Here is an 18,837-nt window from a genome sequence, read left to right as displayed (position 1 = left end):
AGTTAAAGAGGGAATATAGACTGATAATAACTGAACCTTATTATAGACTTGATGGCGTCCCTCCTGGCCTCAGCCATGCTGATGTCCTTTACTGTGACCTTTGTTGCTCCGATCAGCCCCGACAATAGCTACAGGAAAAAAGGTAACAACACCTTCACTATGGAAAAACATATATGTATATATAGCTTATACATATATACATAGCTTTAAACAATAGTGATAGCGAGTTTCTGCCCTGTCCGGACTCGCTATGACGGCAAAGTCCCTTCCCCGGCAAACTCCATTTCCCGGCACAAGAGAGAACCTAGGCAATGTTGAAAATCGCGAACCCCCCCCCCCCCAAAAAAAAACAGCCCCGTTCCGAAGACTGCAATGGAGTCTAGAGAGAGAGAGAGAGAGCCATTGGGTGCCTGGAAAGCTGGAGTGTTATGCTGAAAAATTGAGAAAACAATTAAGATTTTGTAGAACATTTGAAAAGCATCAAGCTCACTGAAAGGATATTCTCTCACCTTTTTCAACTTGCCTGCGATCATGAACTTGGGGAGGGCGCCCAGAGCCAGGATGAAGCAACACCTGGCATACACCATTTCATTCTGTAGTTGTCCCAGGTAGCTGTCAATCACTTTATCTGTGGATGGTATAATTGCACTAGTCTTTTCTTCAATAACTTTTCAAACATGTCAATCTAAATTAGCATGCTATTCTTAGGCTATTCTAGTTTTTTTGTACACAACCAAGCTCCAATCTGCCAACATTTTTGTATCTTGTCTGTGTAACCTTCCTCAGAGCTACAATGACTGGAGCAGGCACTAGTCTTCTAAATACACTATTAATGCTACAGTACTAGAATTGGAGGGTAAAAAGAAATTACTGCATGTATGAAGTGCAAAAGGAAACCTTAGCATAATATGATCCATACATTTGTATATTGACCAACATGATATACCTGGGCAAATTCTTCTACAGCTATCTGATACATAATATTCTAGATAAATCAGTCACTTTCATAAATGAAGTAATATAAAGCTAGACACAAAATAATTATGTTGCTTTTTGTCAGTCCTGTCCTTAATAATATTTAAAGGGTTTAACCTTGAATATCTGGTAGGGCTGTTCCCTCCTCTGTCCTGTAGTATTCATTACACAGGGCTGCAAACCCTGCTATGGCACTGTCCTACAAGACGTTTAAAAATGATGACATCAGAAAAGGTTGAAATGGGCCATTACTACACAAATAACATAGATTAAGACCACGACAAATGTATGTACAATAGGGTAAGATAGGTGTAAGACAGCCTGTTTGAATGTAAAGCCTTGAAATATATTATAGAACAATAGAGACAAATTCCCCAGAACAACTCAAGCTCTATCATTATGGTTGAAGATGTATGTGTAACCAAACTTAAAAACATTAGATACTAATAACCACTTCTGTTATGCCATATACATTGTACCTATGCTATAGGCAGAAAGATTGTCTAGTCATTATTGTCATAATTGAGTGAAGGGGGATTCATTGCTTGATTTATTCATTCATGTCCTGCCAAAGTTTCAAAATTTTAGGTTGTTTTTTAGGCTTTAAAAAAAAATAGATTTGTATAGTCTCCTTACCTGAATAGCAAACTGGTAACCTGCCAGCATTAGCTTCATAGTGTCATCTATTGTAGTCTGCCATACACCTGGGCAGAAAACAACATTGGAGCTCAGAAACATGCAATACCTGAAAGGATCAACAGGAGGCAGTACTATACTAGTATAGCATTAAAGGAAGCTTTTGATTGGTGATACTCACTGGTGGTAGCGCTGCCAACTAGTGGCACCTTGGATAGGGACAGCTTCTCTATAAGACTGCATGCTGTGAAATACAAGAGGACAATGTTATGACATGGATCATCCATATTGTAATTATATAAAGTTTACTTTTTTTGCAACACCTCTGCGGCAGTGACCATTTTTAATGAAACAACTCTTACCCGCAGGTCTCATGTAGTCAGCACCAATCCCTCTATAATAAGAAACGGCAAAATAAATACTATTAGCAACACATTCAATCCATAATCTGTCAATTGACATACAAATTACATTGTACCACAAAAGACACTAATATCACCAAAATCTTCATTTTACCAAACAATACAAAATACAGTAAAAGAAGTTCATATATATATATATTTTATATTTAAGTGAAAATCTTGTTATTAATGTATGTTGCAACAAGCTTACCTGTACAACTGAGCAGCCTCCAACTGGTACAAGAGAAAGAGAGATTTTAGTAATATTTTGATAAACTCTTGTGTACTTAAAGGCACTCAAAACTGTAAATTCTTTTAATTATCTTTTCACTATAATTAATATCTGTACCTGTATCTACATTGTCAGTATAATCACTACTCGGCATAACACAACAGGCTGGTTATGTACTGTCTTTAAATGGAAATACCTCACTGTCAACACATTGCTGTACAACTCAATAATGGCTACCTGTATCCTGCATCACCAAAGTGTTTTATGCAATGCGCTTGCATTTTTGTACCATAATCAATTTTTCTATCTGAAATGACATAAAGCTGTCATTTCTGGACTTGATTTGTTAAACTTTGGTCACTTTCATCTCTTTTTGTTCTTTTGATTTGCGGCTTTTCTGAACACATCAACCTTTTGATTTGCTGGTTCTCTAAAGAAATCAAAGGCTTTCTACTTTCGATTATACTGGTCTTCTGGGTACATGTACATCAAAGTCTCTGTTCTTTTGAGTTGCTACTTTTTTGCAGATAAAAGCTTTTGGTGTTTAGATTTGCTGTTTTTTCAAATACATCTGAGTGATAAATGCAGTAGACTACGAGTAAATCAACATCAATACCATCTTTGAAAAAAAAAAGACTGACACAACTGTGACACAACCCCTATGGCACTGATTATTGCACTCCAAAACTTAAGACACTATCTTCCTTGCTTGTGGCATTTATTCTATTACAGCCCCAATATTGAAGCACTAAGCACATATTGAATTGACATAACAGGTACAGTTGTAGTAAACATTTTGAATGGAATAAAAACTTGATGGCAGTGCAAATGGCTGAGATGGATGATTATTAGTAAAGGGTAAAACTTCAAGTTTGGCATAAAATTAGAAATCTGTGACATTTGGGAAAACATTCTTCCTGCTATGTTACAAAGCAACAAACGGTAGTAGAGTCCAGTCATGTTTTGGAATGCATCTTTGTCATGATGTGCATCACAAGTAGACTTAACTCATTTGAGTCATTATGCCCTGAGGCTGGTAACCAAGAAGTTGCCAAAATGATGGCTGGGAAAATCACATCTGCCCCTTAGTTTCTCAATTTGTCCATTGGGGTATTATAGAAGATCTGACAACCAGTCTACTCCACCTGTCTTGCTTTTCTGTTCTTCTTAACATTTCACTTAGTGTCTTGCCTGTTCATTTTCTGATGTTACCTTCAATCTTTTCCACTATCTACCCCTCTTTCATCCTCCCCGAACAGTTCCTTGCATGGTGGTATTGGCTAGTCATAATGACTGTGACTGTGGCCTTAGGTACCACTTTAGTTCAGTTTTCTTTTGAATATACATGTACATGTATCTAGTATGTAATACTATGTCATCTTAGTTTTTGCTTTGTAAAATTAAAAAAAACAAACAAAACAAAAGGAAACTTTTAAATTGAATATACCTTCCCGGGAACATTTGCCAACCCTTCCAAAACGTCCCTGTCTACTATATCTGTTATGGTTTGGTTCTTCTCCAGTCCAAGTTTGTAGAGGGCGTGTACAATCTGCCCAGAGGACAGGATGGCTCCGTAACGCGTGGCCAGGTCCATTCCTGTACACAGGGGGAGCAGCATGGGAAGTACTGCACATGGAAAACAAACAAGGCGAGAGATTAGAAAAAAGTACAATGTATGATAGAATCTGTTACCCCTTCATCATTCAATACAAGGTAAAGTCTTGACTAAGGCCACTGACACTCATATAAATGTTAGTTTAATACATCAAGAAATACTTAGACCACAGAACCAATACAAATATGCTGATATGTGCATTGTATATACTACTAGGTACCAATGTAATGTCTACATGTAGAATACTTTAAGAAAGTCACTGTATTTACATGTATTGTGTTGTTATACAAATGTAACTTAACTCAACAAATCAACATGGCCTCATGTATGTAAGAAGTCAAACAAGACATATTTTCATATAACCACAAAGTATCATGATTCTTACATTAAAAAATATGATTTGGGAAAAAAAGCGACAAATTTTGTCTGCCTATTTTAGCATACATTTTTGTAGATGAATATTGATGCATTTTGCCATGCATTTGACTTTAGATAGTGGTCTTTTGCTTTTTATTCTTTACTTCTTATGTTGCATTTAGAGCTATCCATGGTGCTGATTTTTTTGTTGCTGTTGGTATTAGCATAAAGAGTGAACCCCAAGGAGTAAACATTAAGAATTATGACAGGCAGCTTTTACCTATTACTTTTATACCCAGATTTGCTTGTAAAATTTCTATATAATCACCTAAGGGGATTGTAACTTTTACATTTTTACTCCCGCATTATGCCAGCGGTGTACAAGCCTCTACTCAAAGTGTAAAATACTGGGCAGAAAGGTGAATGCTATAAAACCTTGAAAGCTATATACACAGCCAAGACTTACATGCAGTAAAGTCTCTGTGCAAAACACCTTGAGGTTTCATGCATGGTGATTTTCTGCCATAAAAAAAAGTAACGTACTACAGAGTAACTATCAAAGCTTTACATGAATAATTTTCCCCTTTTAAGTTCAAAATTTTCTGTGCACGATAGTTGGGTCATTAATATTGCACCAAATGTAGAAAACAAGCATATATTCTAATTGATAGATTCAAAGATGTTTCAATTTAAATTACGTACTTTCAATTTTTCCAAATATTATGGTTATAATAAAGGATTGTTTATTTATGTTATGATCCAAGAAGGTTGTTTGATCCGACCACACACGGACCCACCAGGGTCAGCTTAATTAGCTACAGGCAGGCGGGACAGTCCGGGGCTCATTCCCGGACCGCCCTTCAACGCGTGCGGACGCGAAACCTCTTCTCTCTCCAAGCGCAATGGCCGAGTTCGATTTTACAGAATGGTCACAGGCAGCGAAGCTGACCCCAGCTACGGTCAAGGCCTTGGCCAAGGCCGAACTGGCGGAGAAAGAGGCCCTTCTGTGTGTTACTACTGACATGTTACAAGTGCTGGATCTGTCTGTTGGCCAGTACGCCCTGCTATGCAGGGATTTATATGCATTTACCTCATGGTTTAAATAACATAGCTGGTGCAGCCTAACACCCAAAAAGTACATTACATAACCACTACTGACAAAGAGAGAACTATTATACTATCAAAATTAAGGAACCCATATATTACTGAAGAAGTGGGTAAATTTGTCTTGCACTGCTCCCAACAAAAACATTTATCTAACCGATTCTAACGGAAGTAACTCTAGATATTAGTACTTTTATATTGGTATCTTATCCTTTAATATCATAATTGATGGTACTTATCATTATCATTCCATGCTACATGTACTTGCAATTAGCCTTTAGGCGGCCTCTATATATTTAGGCCTGTATATAAGCAAATACTGTAACATTATAACTGATTATCAATAAAAGTATGCAGATGAAAAACACAACTTTCACAAAACATACACCATCATTTTTGATGATCATGAACACAATATCCAATTAGTGATTGTCCATAAAAAACCGAAACAAACACAGGTTTACAGAACAAATCAGAGCGTGCAAAGTTTAGCTGTAAATCATAATAGCAGCTTTTGTGAAACAAATCATTTCCAGACAGTTAGGTGAACACTGACTTATTCAACACTTGACAGACTCTGAAATAAGGCATTGACACAAATGTCCGTTGAAGTAAAAAAGAATCACTCTTCCCACGGCGCGGCGCCGTGGCCGTTGATTACGCCTTGGCGAGATGCGATTAACCACGCAAGGCTGAGCGCATATCGCTTGTTCTGGGTCATGTTTCAAACGTAATGACAGGATTACGGCCACTTATCAAAGTTAATGTCTATAAGTTACAAAGTGATTATAACTCATGTGATCTCAGCTGGCCTACACGAGGGGTCAGATGGACACAATCAGGCTATGTCTCATGTACAGTATGTGGGGAGGGGGGCACCAGACATTCATCTGTTAGTTTTTTAGTTTACAGATTATACTAGATTGATTTTTCAACAGCGACAAAAATAATTAAAGGAGCTCTCTAGGACCAAGGCTGGCTAAATAAAACTGGAAGTGCCCATCTTAAAAATGAGTTGACAAATAATCTTTTTATCAACCATTCTAAAGGTAAAGAAACCTCGCACACCTATACAATCCTTATTGTGACCCTCAAAGATTCAGTGACATTGGTGATGCAATCTTATTTTTTGTGGGATGTTTCTGCAAAAAAGAACGAATCTTATAGAAGGCCTTACTACAATCTGTTTTGTACAAATACACAAACAAAATTAAAATGAATTTTGTATTGACAAATCCTGTTGTAAACAACCAATTTTGATTAGAGAGATTAAACAAACACATTCATGACTGTTTCAAGCACATGTATGCACTGGACTTGCTGTCGAGTTAACCACATAATGCCAGGAGCCTTAGTGAGCAATTGTTTCTGTACAAAGGTCAATGACCGTCTTCTCTCCTGCCTGTGCGGTAACATCTATCACCTTCACCCTGTATTTACCTTAATGGACTTTAATTTTCACCATAAGTGATACAACGTGTTTTAACTCTCAATTACATGGACAGGAGCTGCCATGCCAGGGGCAATTTGTCAGGAACATATCACGGTTAAACAAATTACGCATTAAGATTTAATAAGTGCTGTATCACGTTAAGAGGTCGTCTGGGAAGTATCAACTTTAACATGAAGTGACATTGAAGAATAATACACCATAGTATGACAAATATTGCTCTGGCATAATGTTCTTTATCAACATGGCATCACACATTCCTTTTTTTATTCCTCTATAGTTACAGGTTTGTGCATGTGATTATTCACTTTGGATGTAATAATGAACAGCATACTTCCTTTGGAAACCAACATCTCTCGGCCAGCAAGTTTCTATACGAATTGGTCTCCACTTTTGGTTACATTGATTGTAAAATGTTTTACATGTTTTTTCTTAAATTCCTAATACAGTGTGCTTCATTACATATCTTTTTTCCCTCTCCAAGAACTGATTTTGGTTTGAAACAAAGTGAGGGTTTTGCAATCACATTCAACATTCACCCTTTGTCTTGGAGCCATTCACTTCGTTTTCACACCTTGATTACTTTTTGGCAGAGTCACTGATGAACACCTTTATTAAAATCTCTTGCTGCAAGCCTGTTTTTTCTCCATGTTGATTACAGTTCCTTCTGTTCCATTCCCAGGTGTACCCACCCACAATACACACAGGACTCACACAAAGCCTGCGTTTAATCAGAAGTACCCAAAGGGACAAGCATATACACACCTGATAAAGCTTTCACTGTGAGATTATTAGTGTTAGTGATGGCTTAGCTGCCAAGGGCTGAATGTTCCATTTGGCAAGGTTTGTCGTCACTCTTGATTAATGACAGTGGTCCAACAGAAATGGAGTAAGAGCAAGCGGCAGAAACAAAAGCCCATTCTGCCCATCTGCTCCCTTGATAATCAATTACCGAAGAGTCTGCCAGCTTCTGCCTAATGTACATGTAACCCTCTGTGGTTACACCCACAACTTTATAGATGCAACTTTACGTAACCAACTTCAAAGGAATGCAAACTCCAACTGCACATACATGACATTACGCTCCATTTTCAGCTAACCTAATGGAGCACTTCTTCACGAGTCCTACTCTCTTACCGACATCTTTCTCACTGAGTTTTTGCTTCTGTAGTGACCTGCAGTATTCAAAAAATGTAAAAAAGGAAGAACCATACTTGTTTTTGCCATGTAGTCTGGACATTTTGGAGTCAGGTTGTGCAGCGCCTCTGATGTAAGGGCTCGGAGAGATCTGCAGGGATACAAACACACACAAATGGAATAATTCGCTAAAATGACATGCATGATCATTTGCTGCTACATCAAAACTTAAAAATCTGAGAGGTGAATATCACGGAAGTTCATCTGGTAGTAATCATAGTGCAAAATCATACTGCAATACTCAAGTACTTGATTGGTCATCAGAATTGATCCTGAAGGCGACAGTGGTCGTTGAAACATTGACCCTTGTATAGCTTTGTGTTGGATGAAAGTTGAGTTGTACTATACAATCTGCAAATAGTTTTATCAGGTTGGTAAGTCGCTGGATGATAAAGTTCTTTATAATAATAGTTTATTGCAAACTCATGCCTGAGGGCTAATTGCAAGTAACATGAATGGAGACAAACAAATCATCACAACTAGTGTAGAACAGTATAAAATGTGTCTACTCTAGTCTAATAGCTATCTCTAAAAAGTTGGTTTGGGCAACTAGATTTTTTATGTGCTTGCCCGATAGGACAAGTAAATTTTAGAAAACTTGTCCAACCCTACCTAAAAGGCAAGGTGAACTAAATGATGTGCAGTATACAAAGTTCTTGGATTAAGAAAATACTTGAAGATCACATAAAGACATAAAAACAGTGGATGGGGGGGGGGGGGGGGTGTCATCTAATCTTTACTATGTACACACTGTTTCAGACTCATATTCAACTCTTTTATCATTCAGTGGGGTACCTTAAGACCACCACATAAAAAGTTTTATTGACTAAGGTCTACTCAAGAATGACTTTCACAGCTGGATGTCTAGTAGTAGTGTGCATACATGTAACTCAAGGATTACAGAGCCTGCAAATAGTGGAGGTCTTATAGTGTGTCAAGCAGAATGATAAGAACTAAATAAGATGTTATACTCTTATGCAAGTTTTTCTACCCATACCAACTATTCCTTTCTTGTCCTCTTGCTTCCTTTTCACTTTGTGAAATCTAAGAACCATGGAAATAAGATGGTGTAGCCCTAAGACATGCAGTGTAAGAGACTTGGCAGACTTTATCTTGGTGGCTTTTTATGACTGTCACAAGTCCTCTGCATTTACAATGTCTAAGCCTTTGAATATACAACATCGAAAATCTTAACCCTAAACCCTTACAGAGACTTACAAGAGATAGTAATATCAACTGTAAATCTATCGGTTTTTGAGTGGACTTAATATCTTGGTGGAACACAAAAGGAGTTTTCGTGGTCTACTAAGTTGACTGTTGAAACAATTCTGCAAATTGGCCATGCATATTCACAGGCCGTGATTCTGCAGTGGAGAGGTCAGCTTGAAAACCTGGTAAAATAAAAGCACTGCAAACAGTTGAAGATTTAGTGTATTTCACCTCTGCAGTAGCCCCCCTCCCCCATGGGGCATGTGGTACCCAAGCTGAACAGGAGCAAAGAAAGGTCAAAGAATTTGGTTATTACACCAGTGGTAATCGAACATCCTTGAAAACTCGGCTTGTTAGTTACATTCAGGTCAAAGATTCTGCATGATGCCAACACAAAGCGAGCGAAAAGGTCTGAGAACTTACAGCTTTCTATGCAGGTCTCAACCCTAGTGAATTTATGGTACATTTCTCACATCATGGCCAATAATCTTCCAAATGTCATCTACATGTACATTTTGAATAGGAGATTAATAAACGTAGTCTGACCTTACAAAAGTTATACTCAATATTTAACCTAATACTGAATGATTGAGAAATAAATGCATAACGTCCATATTAACGTATTAATGTGATAGGAGGAAATGCGCTTATATGTATAACCTCTGACAACGTATGGCCGCCTCAGTGCCCCAACATAAAAGTGGTGTGCTGGCAAATGAGACTGTAAAACGTTAAAGCTTTCCACCATTTATCACACTTAGGTGAGCCCGAGATCATTACGCTCACAACAAATCAAAACCTTAGGGGAAAAGCGAGTGCAAAGAAAGGTGAAAACGGCCTCCCGCTTTACACAGGATGACCGTTATGATCCTAAATAAGTCCTCTATCAGCCGAATGGACTGCGGCTTTCTGGTAGCTGTACTTTTAATGACCTTGGCGGCCAATTCATCCGGCCCCCCTTGACAAAGCATGGCCTGTAATGGCTGGCGGAGTAGCCATTCGGGAAATATGTAACACCTTTGCGGCTTGGCCTACGTACACTTCAGGTCATTTCCAAAACAACCTCCACCGCCTAGGGGGTCTGGAGCAGCATATTAAACCCTGATGAATAGATGACCCAAAAGTGGTTGTAGGGCAGTTAATAGGGTGTATAATCATGGCTGCGGAAAGAACATGGCTTGTTATATGGTTGCAAGAGCACAGCCGTACGTCAGTTAACCTAATCCGTCAACAGGTTTAATGGCCACATTTATTGCTGTGCTTTGAGGATTGGGGAGGCACAGCTTCAGGCTGTACATGAGTATTGCCCACCCAAGAGTATGGTGAATAGATCTCTGTAGTTTAAGAAATTAATCTTGGTATTGCTGTTACTGGTTGCACAAAATGAAGTCAAAGCCGCTGTAAAATGTCTAAATAGCCTTTTCTGAACAGAATCTAAATAGCCTTTTCTGAACAGAATATGTTGAAGTTCAGGCAAGGGAATAACTTATCGAGAAATTCCAGGGAAAAAAATTGAATGTTCGGTGAAGGTTTGAAAGGCCTTCAGCTGTCAACATCTTCAGGCCAAGCTTATCAAGTTACAAAAGCATGCAGGCAATGGTTAAGGTTCTAACTTTTTATGAAAAAACTGATTTATTCTTTTTTATATACTTGCTTCAAGTTCAACATCTAAAGTTTGAAGTTGGATACTTTTTTGTAATTCTTGGTCATCAATTTACATTGTGTTCATGAAGCAAGAAAGCATGTCCTCCTAATGACATCTATTCTGTTGCCTTGGGCAGGTTTAAGATCCCACAGCACTTATCGGAAAAGAGTAGGGTCCTTCCCGGTGTGAGTGGTTCAAAACCTAAGGTCCCATGGTCGCACAAGAGGCAATTGCTGTTACTGTTTTTACGGTAACAGTAGTTTTGAGATCACCTGAGTGGCACCAAATTGCAGCTTGCTCCATTCACTTGCGATTGTCGTATTGAGGTCACCTGGTTGGCGCCGAATGGCAGCTCACTCCAGACCCTTGCGATTTAGCCCAACTTATTGTAAACTCCTCGAAATTCAGCCCCAGGCTGCAAAGAGAGAGTAGTTGGCCCACCCAAAAAATGAAAATAATGCGCTAATATGATAAACTCCTTACGGGTCCCAGTGGCTGATCTTGTGTTGAACCAGATGGTCGACTAGCGCCTGGGTGTACTCTTCAAACTGTGCCACGTACACACTCAGGTTCAGGTAAGAGTTGTTCCTACTGCCCACTGCAAAGTAGTCCACTGTGGTCACGATGTCTATACCATGGGGAAATGTTCCCTACAAGGGAGACAAATGAAAAGTTATAAAAAAATGTACCAATGAAAGATAAATAATTATGTCAATTATCACTAGAGAAATCAACAGTTTCTGATGGCTACAGAACAGATCATCATACTTGAATAAAAGGCATACACAGGCCAGAAGATTGAAGTAGACATAATTAGTTATAGACTTGATAGCTCAATTCTCTGTACTAGACAGACTACAGGGTCAAGTTAAAGCATTTATGAGTCTCCAGTCTGTATTGTGTAAATACTTTATTTGACGTATGGCTCGTAAGGCTGGCACATGTAAGCCATTTTCATTCCTAGTCAAAGCCATTAATAAAGTTTATCAAGCGTACCATTGTTCCGTCTGTTTGGACAAAAGGAGCTTATACACTGCAGTTATATGTGCATGTAAAGCATGAAATATATGTTATGAACAAGGTACGATAGTTAAGAGTTAATAACTGTGTAATAGACTGCATGGTGTAATAGAAAGCATGGTCTTAAAAACAAAGCAAATAAAATTCAATGTGAGCTTGGGGAAGGGGTGTTTACATTCAAAAGCTGGGATTTAACAGCCAATAGCTGGGTTTGACACATTAGTGTTTCTGGTAAGAGCAAATCATCTTGTATGTGACAAATTTTCATCCAATGTCGTAGCAACCATCATCTTCTGACAATCGGTTTGTTGAGTTCATTCTAGGGTCAAAGACCACTTAAGAGCTGAACATGGGAGTTCCTTTCATGTGGAAGATATTCAATGTTAACTCTCATGATTCCATTGGGTGCTCCAATAGGGTTGCATAAAATGAAAAAAAGTGTTGTCAAGCAGTAATCTGAAGAATGTCTTGAACACCTGGATATCTGAAGTATGTATACCTAAGGGACTACTAAAGCTGCATTAGTAGATCTCTGTTTTTGTAATGCGGCAGTGTTAGGGTACCAGACGGAATAATAAGAGATGACATTAGACTGTAAGTGGTACAGGATGGTAAAGTAGGAAAAGAGAAATAAAGCAGCCATTGCCAAAGAGCATATTACTTTGGAAACGGTCAGACGTTTCAAACAACATCCGTTGTTTGTCGTCAGTGTCTGGAGAAATCTTGTTTGAGATAGTTTTTATATATTTTCTGTGAATTGACATGCAAAAGAGATTTAGTTGAAGAACTGGTTTATCCTAACTATGATTTAATATGCAAAAAGGGGAGGAAGACTCTCCTACAATATTTCTCCAGTGTCACTGATGAAAAACAAAGCTTGTTGTTTGAAACGTCTGACCATTTTCAATATCACATCCAGTTGCTTATGAGTAACTGCTTTTTGGCGTATCTTATCATACCTGGATGTCTAATCTTTATCAACGTATAGCAGCCATTCTCTTATTGAGGCGAAGCGTGATGCTTTATAATTTATCATTTGGATGATGGTACAACACAGCTTTACCACAGCCCTTTTCTCCAAGCACATTGGGTCAACCCTAGGTTAATGCCTGAGGCTCCCCTATGGATGGAACCGATGGCTTAACGTCCCCTCTAAAGGACTAATGCAGCCCATAACCAGAACGCGCATGTCGAGGGCTCAAACTTTGACCTGCGGGTCCCCTGAATATGACCCAATGGGGTTACAGAACTGTACACTATGGGAAACGTCAATACATGACATCAGCCTGAGGTCAGAGAGCTGGGCTTTGGGAAGGAATACTAGTCTAGTAGGCTCTAAAATAGCCATTTAGATAAGAGACATTTCAAGAATAACTGCCCTTTTTCAGAGTGTTCAAAAACGAAATGTAACAAAGTGTGTAATGGTGTGGCTGTGATCTACCTTAAAAGTTTCTACCTTGAAAGTTTCTACCTTAAAAGTTTCTATCTAGTCAGTTAATCAATCATTTGTGATCATTAGAAGCGTACCTACCAACAGTTTACATGTATATCTAGCCAATAACAAAATGTGATTTACTTACCTGCCTACCAACATTCTCCTGAAAGGCAGCCTAAAAACAGAAGGAAAAACCATTCTATAAAAAGAATAGTGTCAATTGTGGTATCATTCTTTCACTAACGATATACTAAAATTTGATGCATTTAGGGTAGGTGATATGACAACCATCCATTCTATATTTCAATAAAGTATAATTCATGACATACCATAATTGTGACATCAGATTTTGTGATCTCGCAGAACATCATTTCCTTATAATCATATCATGTGCTTAGCTAGCAATAAAATGGTGAATGAATTGCCACAATAACGCTTGTCTGCAGAAAATATAATTAATATATTTTTGTACTTCATATCACTGCGTGTCACACAAGCATGTCATATTTTATAGTATCGCCCGTATTTTGATAAGAATGTTGCGTACTGTGTGTCATATACATGTAAAGTTAAACATGTCATCGTAACAGTGCTGAGTGTCAGCATGCAGTAAGAGTATTGCGTTTCTATGGGACAAACACTGAATCTGGCATGGACGTAAGAGGTGAGGACATTAATACAGGCCCTGGGGTATACAGAAACTACAGAGGGTACTCACTGATGCCGCACGCCTGCAGTTTACTTCTCTGTCTGCCACTGCAGTAATGATCAGAGCACTGCAAGAGATGGAAAAGACTGTTTGTAATGAACGACACAATGAACTTAGCCTGTAAAATTATGCCAAGATGTAGATCAGCATTGTATTAGTTCTGTTGCATATTATATGATGCCTAATGTACTGCAATGCTATGAAGTTTGTAAATTCCATTTCCAGGATAAAAAGTTTAAAAAGTTATAAAATGTTAATAAAGTACAACTGACAAACTTTGCTAAAAAGAAGAGAGGAAGGGGGCAAAGGAGCGCAATTGATTGAAAACTCTACAGCTTTAGGTGCAATCAATATTCAATGCCAAAAGCAGAAAATGACAAGATTTGACCCCCCCCCAAATTGTAGACAACTAGATGTATCTAATGATAGTTGTTAAAAAGCCTTGCACAGTTGCAGGTAATTCATTTACACTGTATTTGTACAATGTACTTACAATGTATAATCACTAGTAAGTACACATCCATGGTAAAAGGAGGTTTACCTCAGAGTCAATAGATTTAATACATTTATTACAGAGTTGTGATATGTGAATGAGAATGATATTGAATGGATAATAAAATGTTCCAATCATCATCTTTAACAGTAGACCTGTCTCCTTCTTCTTCACACATACTAAAACACCTGCTGGGGTAACACTTAGGGAAACGTCAATGCAATGTTCAATTTTTCAATTTTGGGGTTCAGCTGCTTTTAGCAAGAATGTAATGCATTTTTAAGAAAAATTGACCAATACAGGCTGTTGACATGAAGTAAATCATGATTGTTATTGCTGCATTTTGGATCATATAAGTTTGCTGAAATATGCAATTTCATAACAGACAGGATCAATTGAATGACAGTTTATTTTGAAATTACCAACGAGACCAGACAAGTGGCAGACAGAGTCTTTATGACTGGGGAAGACATTAAAAGGTCTAATACCTGACCAATACGACTCTAGGGCCTTTTTCTGTGTAAATGTCAATTATAGAAGGTTTAACAATCAAACACAGACCTCCTAAATAAAATCATTACCTGAAGCCTGTTCAGTATGGCTAAGAACTAGAATAATGAAGGATTCAAATTTCCTCATAACACATAGTTTGGTACATACTTTAAGCACTCCAAATAGCACCAATTACAATATCAGCAAAACGTGGGCATTTTGGGGTCAATTGTGGATATGTCATGTTAATCAACTATTTTGTGACAGAAAGGGTTGCTGCAGATGAATGTTTCTGTTCAAACTAGCCTAGTCGAAAATCTTAAGACTGAAAAATTGTGCAACCAATATGACTGCTCATTAACAATGTGGGACTTGAATCGATCTATCCAAGGTGTAGCATGGACTGACTGTGACAAGCTCTCAAGTGGGCTGCCGGATGTTGGAAATTGTTGAATTATTAAATGCCAGCAATTACATGTGCAAACAGTGTAGGTTGCACCTATGTACCAGGCAATGTACGGGGTCAAAGTCACAACAAGATCCAATTTTCCGACTGGTTAGGCTTCTGTGGTTACGATAACATTGTTTGAGGGAGGTGCAGTGAATTGTGAAAATTTACAATCAATCAAGTAGGCACAATGAAATAAAATGCACAATAATCAAACTTTGTAGCACCTTATGTTTTCCAGATATTCCAATCTAAAATGCATATCAAAGGATGCTGACTGGACAGTCTTTTAATTATTTTCCATTCCTAGTTGTCCAATATTATATGAGTCGTACAATGTAATTAATTTGATAGAGTTACAATGGTTGATGGAATGTATGATTGATTAATGAGTTAAGTTTACGGAAATCTATCTATAATAAGGAATCTTAGATAATGGTAATGTTAAGTAGTGAACATTATACAATGTAGTTCAAAATTGACTACATTGCACACTTCTTCTGAGTATTATTATTATGTATATTGTAAAAAGTAAAACGAAATGGTATTACTCCAAATGACAAAAAGTACAATGCGGGTCAGCTTTAATTTTCTTCTTGACTTCCCATTCTATTCCTGTGAGAAAAGATTATTCCCCCAGCTATTTGTCACTAATTGTGAACCATAGATTTTCTTCATCCAATTGTATGTGGGGAGGGGGGCATCAGACTTCATATCTTTCATCTCAGAAACGATTTTGCTAAAAACTGTTACCTTAGACTACAATGTGTTGTAGATACTGTTACAGTACTTGTTAAAGAACGTTATTCTGACTGACAGCAATAGATTTTAATTTCAAACGATAAGTTATAAGTAAAATTGACACTGGGTTGTTTGTATCAGAATTCCCTGAATGACCACATTACCACTTAGACATATTTGCACACTGACAGATTAAGCAATTTGCAGCCAACAGTTGTCCATAAATAAATCATTCGCCCTGTTGTAAATGTGCTGATTATGGAAACAAAACACCTCCTTAAATATTCATACTTATGATACAGGTTAGGAGTGAATCATTTCTAATGGCCACTTAGTGGGAAATGCGTTTGCCAAGAATATTGTGCATATATTATGTAGATTTGGTAAACTGTGTATGATTTGGAAAAAAACACAAAGTATTCAGAGATAGCAGACTCAACCCCCTTTCCCTATCTAGTCCCATGGACGAAGATACATATTATGTAGCAGCAATGAGGACATATGGTAAAACATATGAGTTGAAATTAGAAACACACACAAAAACATGCACACGTACACACACTTTGACACACACACACACACACATACACACACACATACAAGCAAGCCAAAGACCACATTATGTCCACCACATAAGATACAAATATTGCAGTATCAAGCTTCTAGAAGGCCCAATATGAACCTGTACCATTATCTTCCCAAGATCTATTGACATACTAAATGTCATAACATAGTTTGTATAAAAAATTATTCATTGTTAAAATATGCATGTGGAAACATATCACCATTATCAGAAAGACAGGCAGGCAGACACAACAATAACAATAAAACTCTGAGATTGGTATTGACACAAAAGTTTTGTGGAAAAATCTAACATATCGACACAGTTGACAAGTCTTCTTTAAATTTGCTTACCTGGCAATCTGCTGGACGTAGGGTTTGATCTCTTCAGGTTCGTAGGCCCGAGCAAATGCCCAGCAAACGTAGCAGGCTGCGTCTCGGACGTGGGAGCCTACGCTGTATGCTGCTCTCTTCTCACTGTACGTCAGAGCCTTCAACATCACAGGCACAACTGTACAAAACAGTTTGGAAATGGATGGTGTCCTTTACATTAAGGATTACATTCATCGTTATTTTTGATACACAAGTATACAATGGTACATGTTTGCATGTAATTGTGAATGCAACTACAGTTCAACATTGCAAAGATGTGACAACTTACATATTAACTATTTGTATTTTGTACAGTTTCACCATACAGCATAATGGGTATCATGTATGTTATATACGTCAGACAAAGTCATACATGTACACATACAAAATATGTTTCAACATTATTGTTGCAAATGAAACAGGTTATGTTTGTTATGATATAATAATACTTCAATCTGTGTAATTTATAGCATAAATATAGGACCATGGGATCACACAACATGTAGGCAACCATACAACACATGTATCATACAAAATGTAAACATTATACATGACATATTAAGTACTGGACAGTCTTGAAACCAGATCACACATTGGCCTTGGTTTTCTAATTCTGTATCTGAATCTGTATCTATATAGCCGGTATAACCGCCTTTTGGCGTAACACACCAGCTAATTATTCATTTTTTTAGAAATAGCAATGTTTAGAGATTGTTTTCCAAGATGTTCTTTTCTTCAAAACGCAGATTTCACCAATCCTGAAAAACAAAACAACAAGATGAGAGAGGAAACAAATACACAATGTCATGTAACTCTTACAATGCATCTGTCTTGTATACATTTACAGGATGATTAGTTCATCAGTGTTTTATAAGATTCACCAAGTTCTAGACACATCTGCTATAGATGAATGGATCCATAGAGCACAACTGACATTTTGACAGAAAGATCATTGATCCAGAATCAGATGTAAGAAAATTTCACAGCTTCTGTTTAGCAATGGATGAACTTGAACAGTCAGTGATGCCATACATGCATTTGCACACATGTGCATCAACTAGGGGTGGGTACTGGTAGGGTGTACCAGTTTTTCTTGAAAACCAGTCAATAATGTCCAGGTTCAGGTCCGGACCTGGTCTTCTAGACCTGGACCGTACCTGCACCTGAATTTGCTGTACCGGTTCCAAAACCCTAGCGTCAACATATTCAGAACAATTCCTGATATTAAACATAGCTACAGCCATGCTATTTTGCTCGGCACACGGAATATTTCCTGGCACAGATATCATACGCCAGGTGCCATCAAGTGGCTGCCCCAAATGTTGTTAGAATCGATCATCATTCCTGATCAGACCTGGATATCAATTCGGGTCAATAGCTCTGTGCGTATTTACAAACTGCACCCTAGCGACTGGGGAAAATAAAGCTGCTCTGCTCAACTAAGCAAAAATCAAAATTAAAAATTTAAACACAATTAAACTTTGGACTGCTGACAGAGCACAATTAAAGCTGGTGCACCTTTTTTGGCAAGCCCTGAACTAAAGTTTCAAGATGAACTTTGGAAAATAATTAGGAAAAACTGCAGCTGTAATGAAGTAGCATATTATCAAATTTCAAATCTATAACTTTTTCTACTTACAACAAGACCCAAACTAAGCACAAAATCCTTTCTGATGCACAGCAGGATTAGATTTCTGCTGACGACTTTCCTGGCACTTTTATCAGTTTCATTCTTGTCATTTGAG

General features: G+C 37.8%; 1 protein-coding gene and 1 long non-coding RNA gene across 2 annotated transcripts in view; both read right to left on the bottom strand.

The window, feature by feature from the left end:
* Positions 1-18,837, bottom strand: part of LOC118429432 (tubulin-specific chaperone D-like) — a 140,749-nt gene that overhangs the window by 21,263 nt on the left and 100,649 nt on the right. Inside the window, exons 15-27 of the mRNA XM_035839919.1 lie at positions 17,075-17,231; positions 13,995-14,052; positions 13,422-13,451; positions 11,305-11,471; positions 7,985-8,058; positions 3,692-3,870; positions 2,224-2,246; positions 1,974-2,005; positions 1,793-1,855; positions 1,612-1,679; positions 1,093-1,174; positions 510-628; positions 37-128 (exon numbers count right to left, since the gene is read on the bottom strand). Of these exons, the coding sequence (XP_035695812.1) occupies positions 37-128; positions 510-628; positions 1,093-1,174; positions 1,612-1,679; positions 1,793-1,855; positions 1,974-2,005; positions 2,224-2,246; positions 3,692-3,870; positions 7,985-8,058; positions 11,305-11,471; positions 13,422-13,451; positions 13,995-14,052; positions 17,075-17,231 (1,144 nt within the window). The remainder of the gene's footprint in view (positions 1-36; positions 129-509; positions 629-1,092; positions 1,175-1,611; positions 1,680-1,792; positions 1,856-1,973; positions 2,006-2,223; positions 2,247-3,691; positions 3,871-7,984; positions 8,059-11,304; positions 11,472-13,421; positions 13,452-13,994; positions 14,053-17,074; positions 17,232-18,837) is intronic.
* The window catches only part of LOC118428465, a 54,350-nt gene continuing 53,280 nt past the window's right edge, over positions 17,768-18,837 (bottom strand). Inside the window, exon 3 of the long non-coding RNA XR_004832660.1 lies at positions 17,768-17,850. This is a non-coding gene — a long non-coding RNA (uncharacterized LOC118428465). The remainder of the gene's footprint in view (positions 17,851-18,837) is intronic.

This window comes from Branchiostoma floridae, chromosome 13, assembly GCF_000003815.2.
Source record: "Branchiostoma floridae strain S238N-H82 chromosome 13, Bfl_VNyyK, whole genome shotgun sequence".
Classification (NCBI taxonomy): domain Eukaryota; kingdom Metazoa; phylum Chordata; class Leptocardii; order Amphioxiformes; family Branchiostomatidae; genus Branchiostoma; species Branchiostoma floridae.
This window is presented reverse-complemented; position numbering and strand designations above follow the sequence as displayed.